Source organism: Accipiter gentilis, chromosome 7 (genome assembly GCF_929443795.1).
Source record: "Accipiter gentilis chromosome 7, bAccGen1.1, whole genome shotgun sequence".
NCBI classification, from domain to species: Eukaryota; Metazoa; Chordata; class Aves; order Accipitriformes; family Accipitridae; genus Astur; species Astur gentilis.
The window spans coordinates 10,413,949-10,423,817 of record NC_064886.1 but is presented as its reverse complement, the minus strand read 5'-3'; the positions used below and the strand labels follow the sequence as shown (position 1 = coordinate 10,423,817).

The 9,869-nt window shown below is 63.7% G+C and overlaps 2 protein-coding genes across 2 annotated transcripts; both read right to left on the bottom strand.

Annotated features, from left to right (window-relative positions):
• Nucleotides 1-9: 9 nt before the first annotated feature.
• On the bottom strand, nt 10-2,455 carry FCER1G (Fc epsilon receptor Ig). The gene is made up of 5 exons (XM_049805944.1): nt 2,263-2,455; nt 1,780-1,871; nt 1,539-1,580; nt 1,210-1,230; nt 10-838 (listed from the first exon to the last, which is right to left on the bottom strand). The coding sequence occupies exons 1-5, from the start codon at nt 2,318-2,320 to the stop codon at nt 782-784; spliced, it is 270 nt and encodes an 89-aa protein (XP_049661901.1). The 5' UTR covers nt 2,321-2,455; the 3' UTR covers nt 10-781.
• A 437-nt stretch (nt 2,456-2,892) lies between these two features.
• On the bottom strand, nt 2,893-9,052 carry NDUFS2 (NADH:ubiquinone oxidoreductase core subunit S2). Its single transcript, XM_049805943.1, has 14 exons — nt 8,880-9,052; nt 8,629-8,735; nt 7,393-7,583; nt 6,570-6,690; nt 6,264-6,376; nt 6,090-6,164; nt 5,844-5,921; nt 5,522-5,607; nt 5,018-5,137; nt 4,737-4,866; nt 4,074-4,169; nt 3,752-3,835; nt 3,170-3,227; nt 2,893-3,068 (listed from the first exon to the last, which is right to left on the bottom strand). The coding sequence occupies exons 1-14, from the start codon at nt 9,035-9,037 to the stop codon at nt 3,031-3,033; spliced, it is 1,455 nt and encodes a 484-aa protein (XP_049661900.1). The 5' UTR covers nt 9,038-9,052; the 3' UTR covers nt 2,893-3,030.
• Between the last annotated feature and the right edge of the window lie 817 nt (nt 9,053-9,869).

The window sequence follows — 9,869 nt, the reverse complement described above, 5'->3', positions numbered from 1 at the left end:
TGGCTCCATCTCAGGGAAAGTGCTGCCCCCCCCTTGAGACGTCTGGGGGATCCCCCCAACCAGGGCTCTGGGAGGACCGGGGGGGGGGGGGGCACAGGAGCCATTTCCATGGTATCGGCCCCAAAATGCAGCTTTTTTTGTTAAATGTGTAAATGGTGTTTTTCTCCCCTGCGAACATTTCCTCCACCCAGAAACATGCGGCAGCTGTCACCAGGAGCCAGTGCCATCCTCCCCAGCCCCATGGGTGTCTGTCCCCAACCCCATGGTGTCCCTGTCCCCACAAGCTCCAACCCCATCAGATGGTGCCACCGTCCCCAGCAGGAGATGGTGCTACTGTCCCCGTCCCTGGTGGATGCCCAGCCCTGTTGGCAGCCACGGCCATCGTCCCTGTCCCCATGCCACATCCAGCCCCACCAGGAGCCAGTGCCATTGTCACCCCAGGCTCTCGCCCCGCCATTACAGAAACCCTCTTGCCCTGTTTGTGCATGGTGCTCCTTTACTGTGGGGTGGATGGCAGCAGAAGCGGGGGGCAGCACCACGCACCCCAGGCAGCTCCAGCCCCCCCAGGCTCAGGGGGTCCCAGCACCGCGGTGGCATTCAGGCTGCGTTTGTGCCTGGCCGAAGGCAGTTTGGCACCAAAACCAGCCACTTCCAGGGGGGAAAAGCTCCAGTTCTCCATCACAGTCCCAGGAGGGGGGACCAGGGGGGCCATGTGGGGTCCCCAGCTGCTAGGGATGGACAGGAGGACAAGGGGCGGCTGCGGCACGGCAGCAGGACGGGGTCAGGAGTGTTTGATCTGGAGCGTTTCGTACATCTCCTGGCCCTCACCGCTGAGCCCCTGCGTGGGAGAGGGGGTTACAGGATGCCTGTTGCCCCCCCCCCAACTGCCACCCCCCCCCTCCAGACTGTCACCCCACTGTGGGGGCTTCCCACCCAAGATGTGCCCCAGGGAAGGGCCCCGGGGAGCTATGGGCTGTTGGGGGGGGGGCCACACCCAGGGTGGGTGCTCCCAAAGGGTGGTGATGGGGGGGGGGGGACAGGGCACCCCGCAAGTTACAGCGCCCATAGGATACAGCACCTGGAGGGTGGGGCACCCATGGAACGGTACACCCAGTGGGATACAGGCACCCCAGGGGACAGGGTACCCCCCCAGCGACAGCAGCTGTGGGTAGGGCCCCCCTGGGATGCGTCACCCCCAGGCTGACTTACGGTGTAGATGGCTTCTTCCTTCTGCTCCAGGAAAGTGAAAGAGAAAGAGTTGGGGAGGGGGAACACACATGAAAACGCCTGCCCCCGCCACCCCCTTGCACCCCTCCCTTCACTCCCTGGGGAAGTGGAGGGAAGTCATGAGGTTTCCTGGATTTCTTCCCCCCAATCCAGGAGCACCAGAGCCCCCCTGCTACTTCCCCTTCGCTTTCCCCTTTCACGGCTACAACACTGACTGGGGTGGGCACTGGCTGGGAGAGCCTGTCCCTCCCGGGATACCCCAGCCCCAAACCCCCCCAGTTCTGGCCACCCTTTGCCACCAGCACTGTTACCTCCTTGACGGCTCCCTGCCGTGACGCTCGATGAACCAGGAACTGCAGGGGGGCAAGGGGGTTGCCCAAAAGCAAAAGCAAAAGCAAAAAAAAAAAAAAAAAAAAAAAAAAAAAAAAGGAGTAAGAGGAAGAAGCCCCTGCACAGGTGTGGAAGCCTTGGGGCACTGCTGTCACCTCCCTGGGGGTCCTCCCCCAAAAATGGGGCCTGACAGGTGGCCACAGACCAGATCCTAGCACTTACCTTGAGGCGGCAATAAAGGACGGTGAGAATGATGCCATAGAGGAAGAGGATGGCATCCAGGATGTAGCAAAGCTCCGGCTCCATCAGGGCCTCTGGGGAGGATGGAGGGAGGGGTGTGGGAGGGGGTCCCCGGGTCAGCATTGCTGCGGGACGGATCCTGCGCCTGTCCTGGCTGCCGAGAGCTTGGCTCTTCTGCCTCCAAGCACCACCCCTTTCCACACACTGGTGACAGCAGGGGGTCCCAGGGGGTCGCAGGCTGTGCCAATGTCCCCTCGGACGGCACCGACATCCCCTTGGATGGTGTTAGAGAGCCCCAGAGCCCCCAGAACTCACCCTGGGGTGCTCCTCCATGCCACAAGCACCCAGGTGGACTTCAACAGATCCTGGCTCACCCCAAAGGATGAGGACACCGTTGAAGGAGCCAGCCTGGCAGCCATGCACCCACCCAGCCGCTCCCCATCCCCACGGGACCCCCATCCCCACCTGCCGCCGGGGTCCACAGCAGCAGCAGGGCAACGGTGAGCAGCAGGTGGGGGCCCATCCCTCCACGTGGCCCCAAGCAGGGTCCGGCAGGCTGGGGCTATCGTGCCGGAGTCACCGACCACAGAGCCAGTGCCTTCCTGCCTGATTGCGCCGCCCCCACTTCGCTTCCCCCCTCCTCCAGCACCCACTGTGCTGGGGAACTGGCCAGCACAGCCTTCCTCTCTTCCTGCAAAGGGCAGTGGGGATGTTGCTCAAGGGCCAGGCAAGCTGTCCTCAAGCGTCACCCGTCCTTCTCATGCCTGGCCCGCCCCAGCCCTCATGGCACCACAGCTCCCCAGCCTTGCTGTGATCACCTGGGGGGGGCTGCAGGAGCACCCACCAGCCCTGGGCAGATGAAGGTTGTCAGGGAAAGCCCGCAGGCTGCATGCACTGGCAGCACCCAAACCTGGGGTGTTGGAAGTGAAACCCCTGGGGGGTGTCTCCAGGCCCCCCCCTGGCCAGGGAAGGCTGCAACCATGGGAAGGGGAAGCTCTTGACCACAAGCCTCATATAGGAAAGGGAAGAAGAGTGGGGCTTCACCAGGTTTCAGCTGGAGAAGGGCTGACGTGAGGACAGAGACGTGGCACTGGGCAGGCAGGACCCGGTTTAGTCTTTATTTGACTCGGATGAGGAAGGGGGCGTGGTTGGGGGGGCCGGGGGACCCCCCTGCCCAGAGCAGCGCGCACACAGCAGGAGACAGGCACAGCGGGGCCAGCCGGGGCTGCCACCTCACCGATCCACTTCCCCAAAGACAATGTCTTGCGTGCCTGTGGGAGGGAGAGAGGGGTTAGGGCATGATCAGCCCCCTGGAACAAGAAAGGAGCCCCCCGATAGCTGCGGGAGCCCCCAGCCCCAGGAAGGAACATACCGATGATGGCCACGACATCTGCCAGCATGTGGCCCTGTGACATCCGATCCAGACCAGCCTGAAGCAGAACACAGGGACCCCCATCAGCCCACAGTCCCACCTCCAGAGTACCCCCGAGCACCCACCACACTGGCCCCAGGCCTGCCGAGGTGGGAGGGGGATGGCTCTGTCTCCCAGGTTTTCACAACAGCAGAGCGGCCGAGCGGGGCCCAGCCCAGCTCACTGCTTCCAGAGTGGGTGCCATGCTGGCAGCAGGGCCCACTGCCCCCTCCCTGCAACTGGGGGCAGGCAGGGAAGGGGATGCTGCCCCTGCCAGCACAGCATGGCAGGGAGGAGTGGGGGAAGTGGTCAGTTATCAGCAGAGAATGAAACCAGCTGTAGTGGCAGAGGCACAGGAGGCAAGTTCAGGTCCCAGAGGGACCCCAGGGGACATACAGGTGGTGGCCCACAGATCCCTGCTCCAGCCCACCATGTTGGGGAGCCCAGCACAGAGAGAGGGAAAGAAAGCTCATCCCAGGCTGTGCTTGTCCCCTCCAGCCCAACCAGCACGGCAATACCACCGGCCGCCCCAGCCTCCCCTACCAGGTGAGCGAATCCAGGTGCCTTGATCTTGCAGCGGTAGGGGCGGCTACTGCCATCCGAGACAAGGTACACGCCAAATTCACCCTGCAAGGATGTGGGGACAGGGTTGGCGACACTGGCAGGAGGCTGAGGTTCTGTCTCCCAGCCGCAGCATCCAGCCCTCAAACACTGGTGTGGTGTGACAGCAAAGTCCTGGGGACAGCACAGCCCGCCCAGCCAGCGACGGGAGCACCACGATGTCCCCAAGAGCGTCACAGGGGAGCCAGAACACCCTTCACAGTGCCAGAGCCCACTTCCCCCATAACATCATGAGAAGTGGCACCTTGGGGGCCTCGATGGCCGTGTAGGTGGCTCCGGGGGGCACCTGGTAGCCCTCTGTGTAGAGCTTGAAGTGATGGATCAGTGACTCCATGGAGGTCTGCAGAGAGAGGAGGGCGCCATCAGCGAGGATGTGTGGTCAGGTGCAGGCAAAAAACACTGCCCATCTCCTGCCTGTGCCTCATCGGTTGGTGATAAGGAGCAAAGCATGGGAACCAGGGCGGTAGCTGCGTTCACATGGCCACTGGCCATAACAAGCACGTGGGATGATAAGGAAGGGCAGCTTCCAGGTCTCCTCTGTGACAGCCCCTGCCTTCACCAGGGTGGTTTGTCGCCCAGCTGGGCTGGGCCTGGCAGAGCCGGGGAAGGGAGAACCCCTCCCACAGCACAGGGCTGGACCACCGCAGGGCTCAGGAGCAGCTTCAGCTGGCAACAAACCTGCCCCCAGTGCAAAACTGTCCTTCCTGCCCACACACTGCCAGACCAGGCAGGGACAGTACACAGGAGGCCAGGAAGTCCCCAGCTGAGCTGAGGGACGGAAGTGGCAGCAGATAACACTGGCAAAATCCTCAGCTCAAGCATCTGACACACCAAACCGCATTTCCTGCTCGCCAGCGCCGATGTGCAGCCGGCAGCAAGGCCTGGTGGGGGAAGGAAGCGTGTTTACCTTCATCTCTGCCCGCTTTGGAGGGGAGATTTTGGCATCATCTACTTTGATCTCCCCCTCAGGCATCTTGTTGAGGCACTGGAGGATGATACGGAGGGACTGTCGCATCTCTTCCACACGGCACAGGTACCTGTGGGACCCCCAAGCCGCTCAGCTCGGGGCCTGCACCCTGTGTGGTGGGCACCCCGTGGGGAAGCCACAGCCTCACCACAGGCCCACGGAGAAGGTGTGACCCTGCCAAGGCCTCCCATAGCCCCCAGCAGAGTCAGCATGTGATGTACCTGTCGTAGCAGTCGCCCCGGGAGCCGATAGGGACGTCGAACTCCACCTGGTCATAGACGTCGTAAGGCTGGGTCTTGCGCAGATCCCAGTGGATCCCTGAGCCCCGGAGCATCACCCCACTGGGTGGAGGGAGGTGGGTAAGCAGCCCACCCAAAGCATGGGCCCCAGCCCACGCCAGCTCTGGGCCCTCCCCGTGCCCCAAAGCAGACCCTGACACAGGGGAAAGCAGCCATGCATCCCCCACCTGTGCACACCCCACAGCCCTAAGCAGCGGCCACAGGAGGATGGCTACAGCCAGGCAGGACACGCCATCACAGCTCCTGCCACGCTGTGGCCGCTGGATGGCACTGCCCTGACAGTCAGCAGTGTCATCGGTCCCGAAAACGGCTCTGGGCTGAGACCTTTGGACTCAGCCCCAATCCTTCTCGGGGAGACAACACAGGTGGGCAGTGGCAGGAGGCTGAGCCCCCCACCCAGGTGTCCCCGAGAGCCACCGGACCCACCTGAACCCATAGTTGAGAGCCTCCTCCGCTGTTATCACCCCAATGTCAACTGTGCGGTTCTTCCAGATGCGGTTGTTTGTGAGCATCTGCGAGCAGCAGGGCATTAGTCACTTGTTCCCCACACCAGCTGCCTCTCCCCGATTATGCACCCTCTTTCCTGATCCATGTCACCTTATCACCACCGCTGCAGGAGGAATAACCCTGTGCTGGCTGTGCCCAGGTGACAGGCAACGCAAAACCCCAGCCCTCAGGGTGCTGGGAAATGGGGACTGTCCCTCTCTCCCACGTTTTGAGCAGAAGCCTGGCTCCCATTCTACCTCACCTCCTCCACCTCATCTATCCGCATGGAGAAATTCTTCACAAACTCATAGATGTCATCCATCAGTCCCAGGGGCAGGTCCTGCACAGGGAGGGGGAGAGGGACGTGAGCCCATGCACGGCCAGTGGCACTGGGGACGCGGGCAGGGAGACACCAGAGGGGCCATCGCCCACGCAGGGACACCCCGCACATCCCTGCCAGACCACAGGGGCTCTGCAGGGAGCCAGGGCATGACACAGCTGCCCTTACCTGGTGCACCCCACCGGGGCGGATGTAGGCAGCATGCATCCGTGCCCCCGAGACCCGCTCGTAGAACTCAAACATCTGCAGGGACAGAGGAGAGCCCACTGTTCCACAGCATGGCCACATGGGCAGCACCGAGCCTCAAATCTGACCCACCGGTATGGCCATGCTGCCCTTTACCTTCTCTCTCTCCTCAAACATCCAGAAGAAGGGGGTCATGGCCCCAATGTCCAGCGCATGTGTGGTCACAGCCATGATGTGGTTGAGCAGCCGGGTTATCTCCGCGAAGAGAACTGGGGGCAGAAGAGGCACAGGGGGGTGAGCACCTCCAGCCCTGTGCCCCCCCTGCAGAGGAGGAACGAGGGCTGAGCCCCAGGAAAGCTGAGAGCTACGAGCCCTCAGCAGGGCAGGCAGAAGCACCTGTTTCTGGGACGGGAGCTGGAGCCCCCGCAGAAAAGGTACGGGGATGCAAGGGGACACCCTCACCTCGGATCCACTGAGCCCGCAGAGGCGGGCGGATGTTGAGCAGCTTCTCCACGGCCAGGGAATAGGCCTGCTCATTGCACATCATGGAGACGTAGTCGAGACGGTCGAAGTAGGGCAGTGCCTGCCAAAAGAAACAGCCTTGAGCACTGGCTGCTGGCACCTACAGTTGGGCAGTAAAGACCCAGGACCACTAGGAGTGCTTGGAGACTTCACCGCAGCCAGGGAGCACCGGCACGCAGCCCCCAGGCACAGCATACTCAGGAAGCATCAAGCACAACAGCAGCCATGAAAGCAGCCCAGAAGCTACAGCTCCGGGCTGGAGCGGACACATGGACGGCTCTGCCTTGGGATAAGGCTTGAAGAAAGGCAAACAATGTCCCTCTGCGAGAGTTTTCCAGCTCACAGATGCAGTGAGGGCCCTAATCCTGCACCCTTGGCACACAACAGGTGAGAACCATCTCTGCCACACAGCTGTCACGGTGCTGCCTCAAGCCGCAGTGGCCAGACAAGGCAGTGCTCCCCCACCGCCCTGGGCTATTTCAAGCTCCATTTCTCCCGCTGGCACAAACATTAAACCCGATCAGGACAATAAATCAGCAGGGTCTGTTTACAAACACTGCTGCAGACCTTGGCAGACAAATAAATCCCCTCCCAGTGCACCAAGGAGGCTGCTGATGTATCTGATCAGACAGCTGCAGACAGATGGACACCAACAGCCACTCATGTCCTAGTTTTCTCACCCCAAAAGGACACCCCTCACTGTCCCCACAGACAGACACCAGCCCCCAGGACGGGGAAGTACTGGGAGCCCGCTGTGCCTTACCTGGAGGTACGTCTTGTACTCGATGAGCTTCTCGGTGCCTCGGTGCAAGAGGCCAACGTGGGGGTCACACTTCTTCACCGTCTCCCCGCTCAGCTCCATGACCAGCCGCAGGACCCCGTGGGCAGCTGGGTGCTGGGGTCCAAAGTTTATGGTCAAACTGGAGACCTTTTTGTGAGCCACAGGGTCCTTGTCTGCTCGGGGGAGGAAAGAGGAGAGTTGGGCAGGGAGGAACATCCACCCCCAGAAGCGCCACTGCCTTGAGCGCCCTCGGCCTTTCCTGGCAGCACGGACGCGCAGAGCGGACGCTGGACAGATGTCCAAGCCGAGCTCAGTGCTTGGCCAGACATCAGGAACGTGGTGTCCCAACCACAAGCTCCTGTCTCGGCCCAACACAAGACCCCTGGGACAAATCCAAGGGCCTCCCGGGAGGCTCAGACTGGGCTGGCCACTCTTCCCAGAGCATGGGGAGCCAGACAGCTTCCCAATGCTGCATGGCACCATACACCTACACCCCCTGAGACCCAGGCAGCCAGAGACACTCAGGACAACAAGGCAGCCCTGAGCATCCAATGAGTCCCAGTCTGGCCCCAGGCACCCACCGAGCAGCAGCCCTGCATATCTAGGCGCCCAGGATATGCACAGCAGACCTCCACAGCACCCACTGGGCCCTTGCTCCAGCCACGGGTACTTCCCCCGAGTCCCAGGCCCCAGTGGGCATTCAGTGAGCCCCAGACTGACCCAGGACAGCCCCTGGCCCCTGTGACCCAAAAGCTGACATCCACCGAGCCCCCACGAGGTCCCAACTGCCTCCTGGACAGCCCTGAGCACCCACAAGGAGTCCAACTGGCTCCAGAGCCCACTGAGCATCCCCCAATGTCCCCCAACACCCCCTCAGGACTCCCTCGGAGCCTTCGGGCCCCTCCAAGGCCCACCCAGGGCACCTGACACCCCCCCATGGCCTCAAGATCCCCTCCAGGGCCCGCCCAAGGGCCTCAGGGCCCCTCCATGCCCCCCCCCCAAGCCTCAGGGCAACCCCCAGGACTCCGACTACCCCCTCCAGGGACCACCAAGAGCACCTGACACCCCCCCCAGGGCCTCGGGCTCCCTCCTCAGGGGCCTCCCCAGGGCCTCGGGGCTACTCCAGGGCCCCCGACACCTTCCCAGAGCCTCGGCCGCCCCCCTCCTGGGCTCCTCTGGGGCCACCCCTGCCCCTGAAGTCCCCCCACAGCCCCTCACCGTTCCAGGGCGGCGGCACCCACTTCTCCGTCTCCTTGCTCGGGTACATGACGGCACCGGCGAACTGCTGGGCCCACTCCACATCGGGCTGCCACTGTCGCGCCGTCCTGCGGGACGGGACGGGGCCGGGTCGGGCCGTGATGGGGGGGTTCCAGGCCCCACCGGCCCCGGCCCCGGCCCCGGCCCCAGCCCCAGCCCCCCACCGCCGCCCCCTGGCCCCGTCTCCCGTCCCGATTCCCCATCGCTCTCACCGGGCCGGGGCCGGCCCCAGCCGCGCCGCCGCCGCCGCCCGCAGCCCCGAAGGTGCCCGCAGCCTCCCCAGCGCCCGCAGCGCCGCCATCTTGCCCTTGGCACTGCGCATGAGCGCCCCTGCCCTCACCGCCGCGAAGGGGGCGGGGCCGGGCGCCATGTTTGGGGAGGGCAGGCGAAGCCCTTCTTGCGCCGCCATATTGACCGTGGGCAGCTCCGCCGCCATCTTTACTAAGGGAAACAGCCGGGAAATGGCCGCTGGGACCGCTGCCATCTTTGTGCCGGGCAGAGGCCGGCGGCGGGATGGGGGTCCCGTGGGGATGGACACGGGGACGGAGGGGACAGGGATGGGGACAAGGATGAGGACAGAGGGGACAGAGTGATGGGGACAGAGGGGACAGGGCGAGCAGGATGCACATGGTTAAGGAGGAGTGGGGTGTCCTGGCGTGATAGCGGGAGGACACGTGTCCCCAGGCCTCCCTGCTCGGGGACCACGGCAGCCAGAGGTGGCCCCTGTCCCCTCTTGTGACACCCCCGGTGTCCCCAAGTGGGTGCTGGGGGGGGACAACGGGTACCAGGGTGCCACGTGGGTGGTGGGGCTGAGGGGGTGACCAAAATTGTCCTGTGTCCACTCCAGCCAAGCTGCACCCCCAGCCCCCACCCTCGGGGAGTTCCCAGGCTCTGGCATCTGGGTTCGCCCCCCCTCCTGGGGGACACGGGGACCATCCTGCTGTGCCAGGACCCTCCACGTCCCCTGCCCCCCCCCACCATGTCCTCACAACCGCGGGGTCATGGTGGCTCCCGCAGCCTTGCCCTGCGTCACTGTCCCCAGTGACGCCAGCAGCCGCCCGACCCCCACGTCACGGCTGTTCCTGACCCGGCGTGAGTCACGGTGGCCGTACGAGCTGATGCTGTCCAGATGTTGGCTGCTGGCAACCCCTCCTCCCGGCACAGGGCCACCCTGCTGGGGCTGGATCTGGCCACAGGCCAGG

What these genes read in the sequence shown, in the direction of transcription:
- FCER1G (XM_049805944.1), bottom strand. Translation starts at nt 2,320, where the DNA reads ATGGGCCCCCACCTGCTGCTCACCGTTGCCCTGCTGCTGCTGTGGACC. An exon ending in GCTGTGGACCCCGGCGGCAG is followed by an intron (nt 1,872 to 2,262) that starts GTGGGGATGGGG and finishes CATCCTCCCCAG; the next exon opens with AGGCCCTGATGGAGCCGGAG. An exon ending in TCCTTTATTGCCGCCTCAAG is followed by an intron (nt 1,581 to 1,779) that starts GTAAGTGCTAGG and finishes GCCCCCCTGCAG; the next exon opens with TTCCTGGTTCATCGAGCGTC.
- NDUFS2 (XM_049805943.1), bottom strand. Translation starts at nt 9,037, where the DNA reads ATGGCGCCCGGCCCCGCCCCCTTCGCGGCGGTGAGGGCAGGGGCGCTC. An exon ending in GGTGCCGCCGCCCTGGAACG is followed by an intron (nt 7,584 to 8,628) that starts GTGAGGGGCTGT and finishes TCCCCCGAGCAG; the next exon opens with ACAAGGACCCTGTGGCTCAC. An exon ending in CAAAGCGGGCAGAGATGAAG is followed by an intron (nt 4,170 to 4,736) that starts GTAAACACGCTT and finishes CTCTCTCTGCAG; the next exon opens with ACCTCCATGGAGTCACTGAT.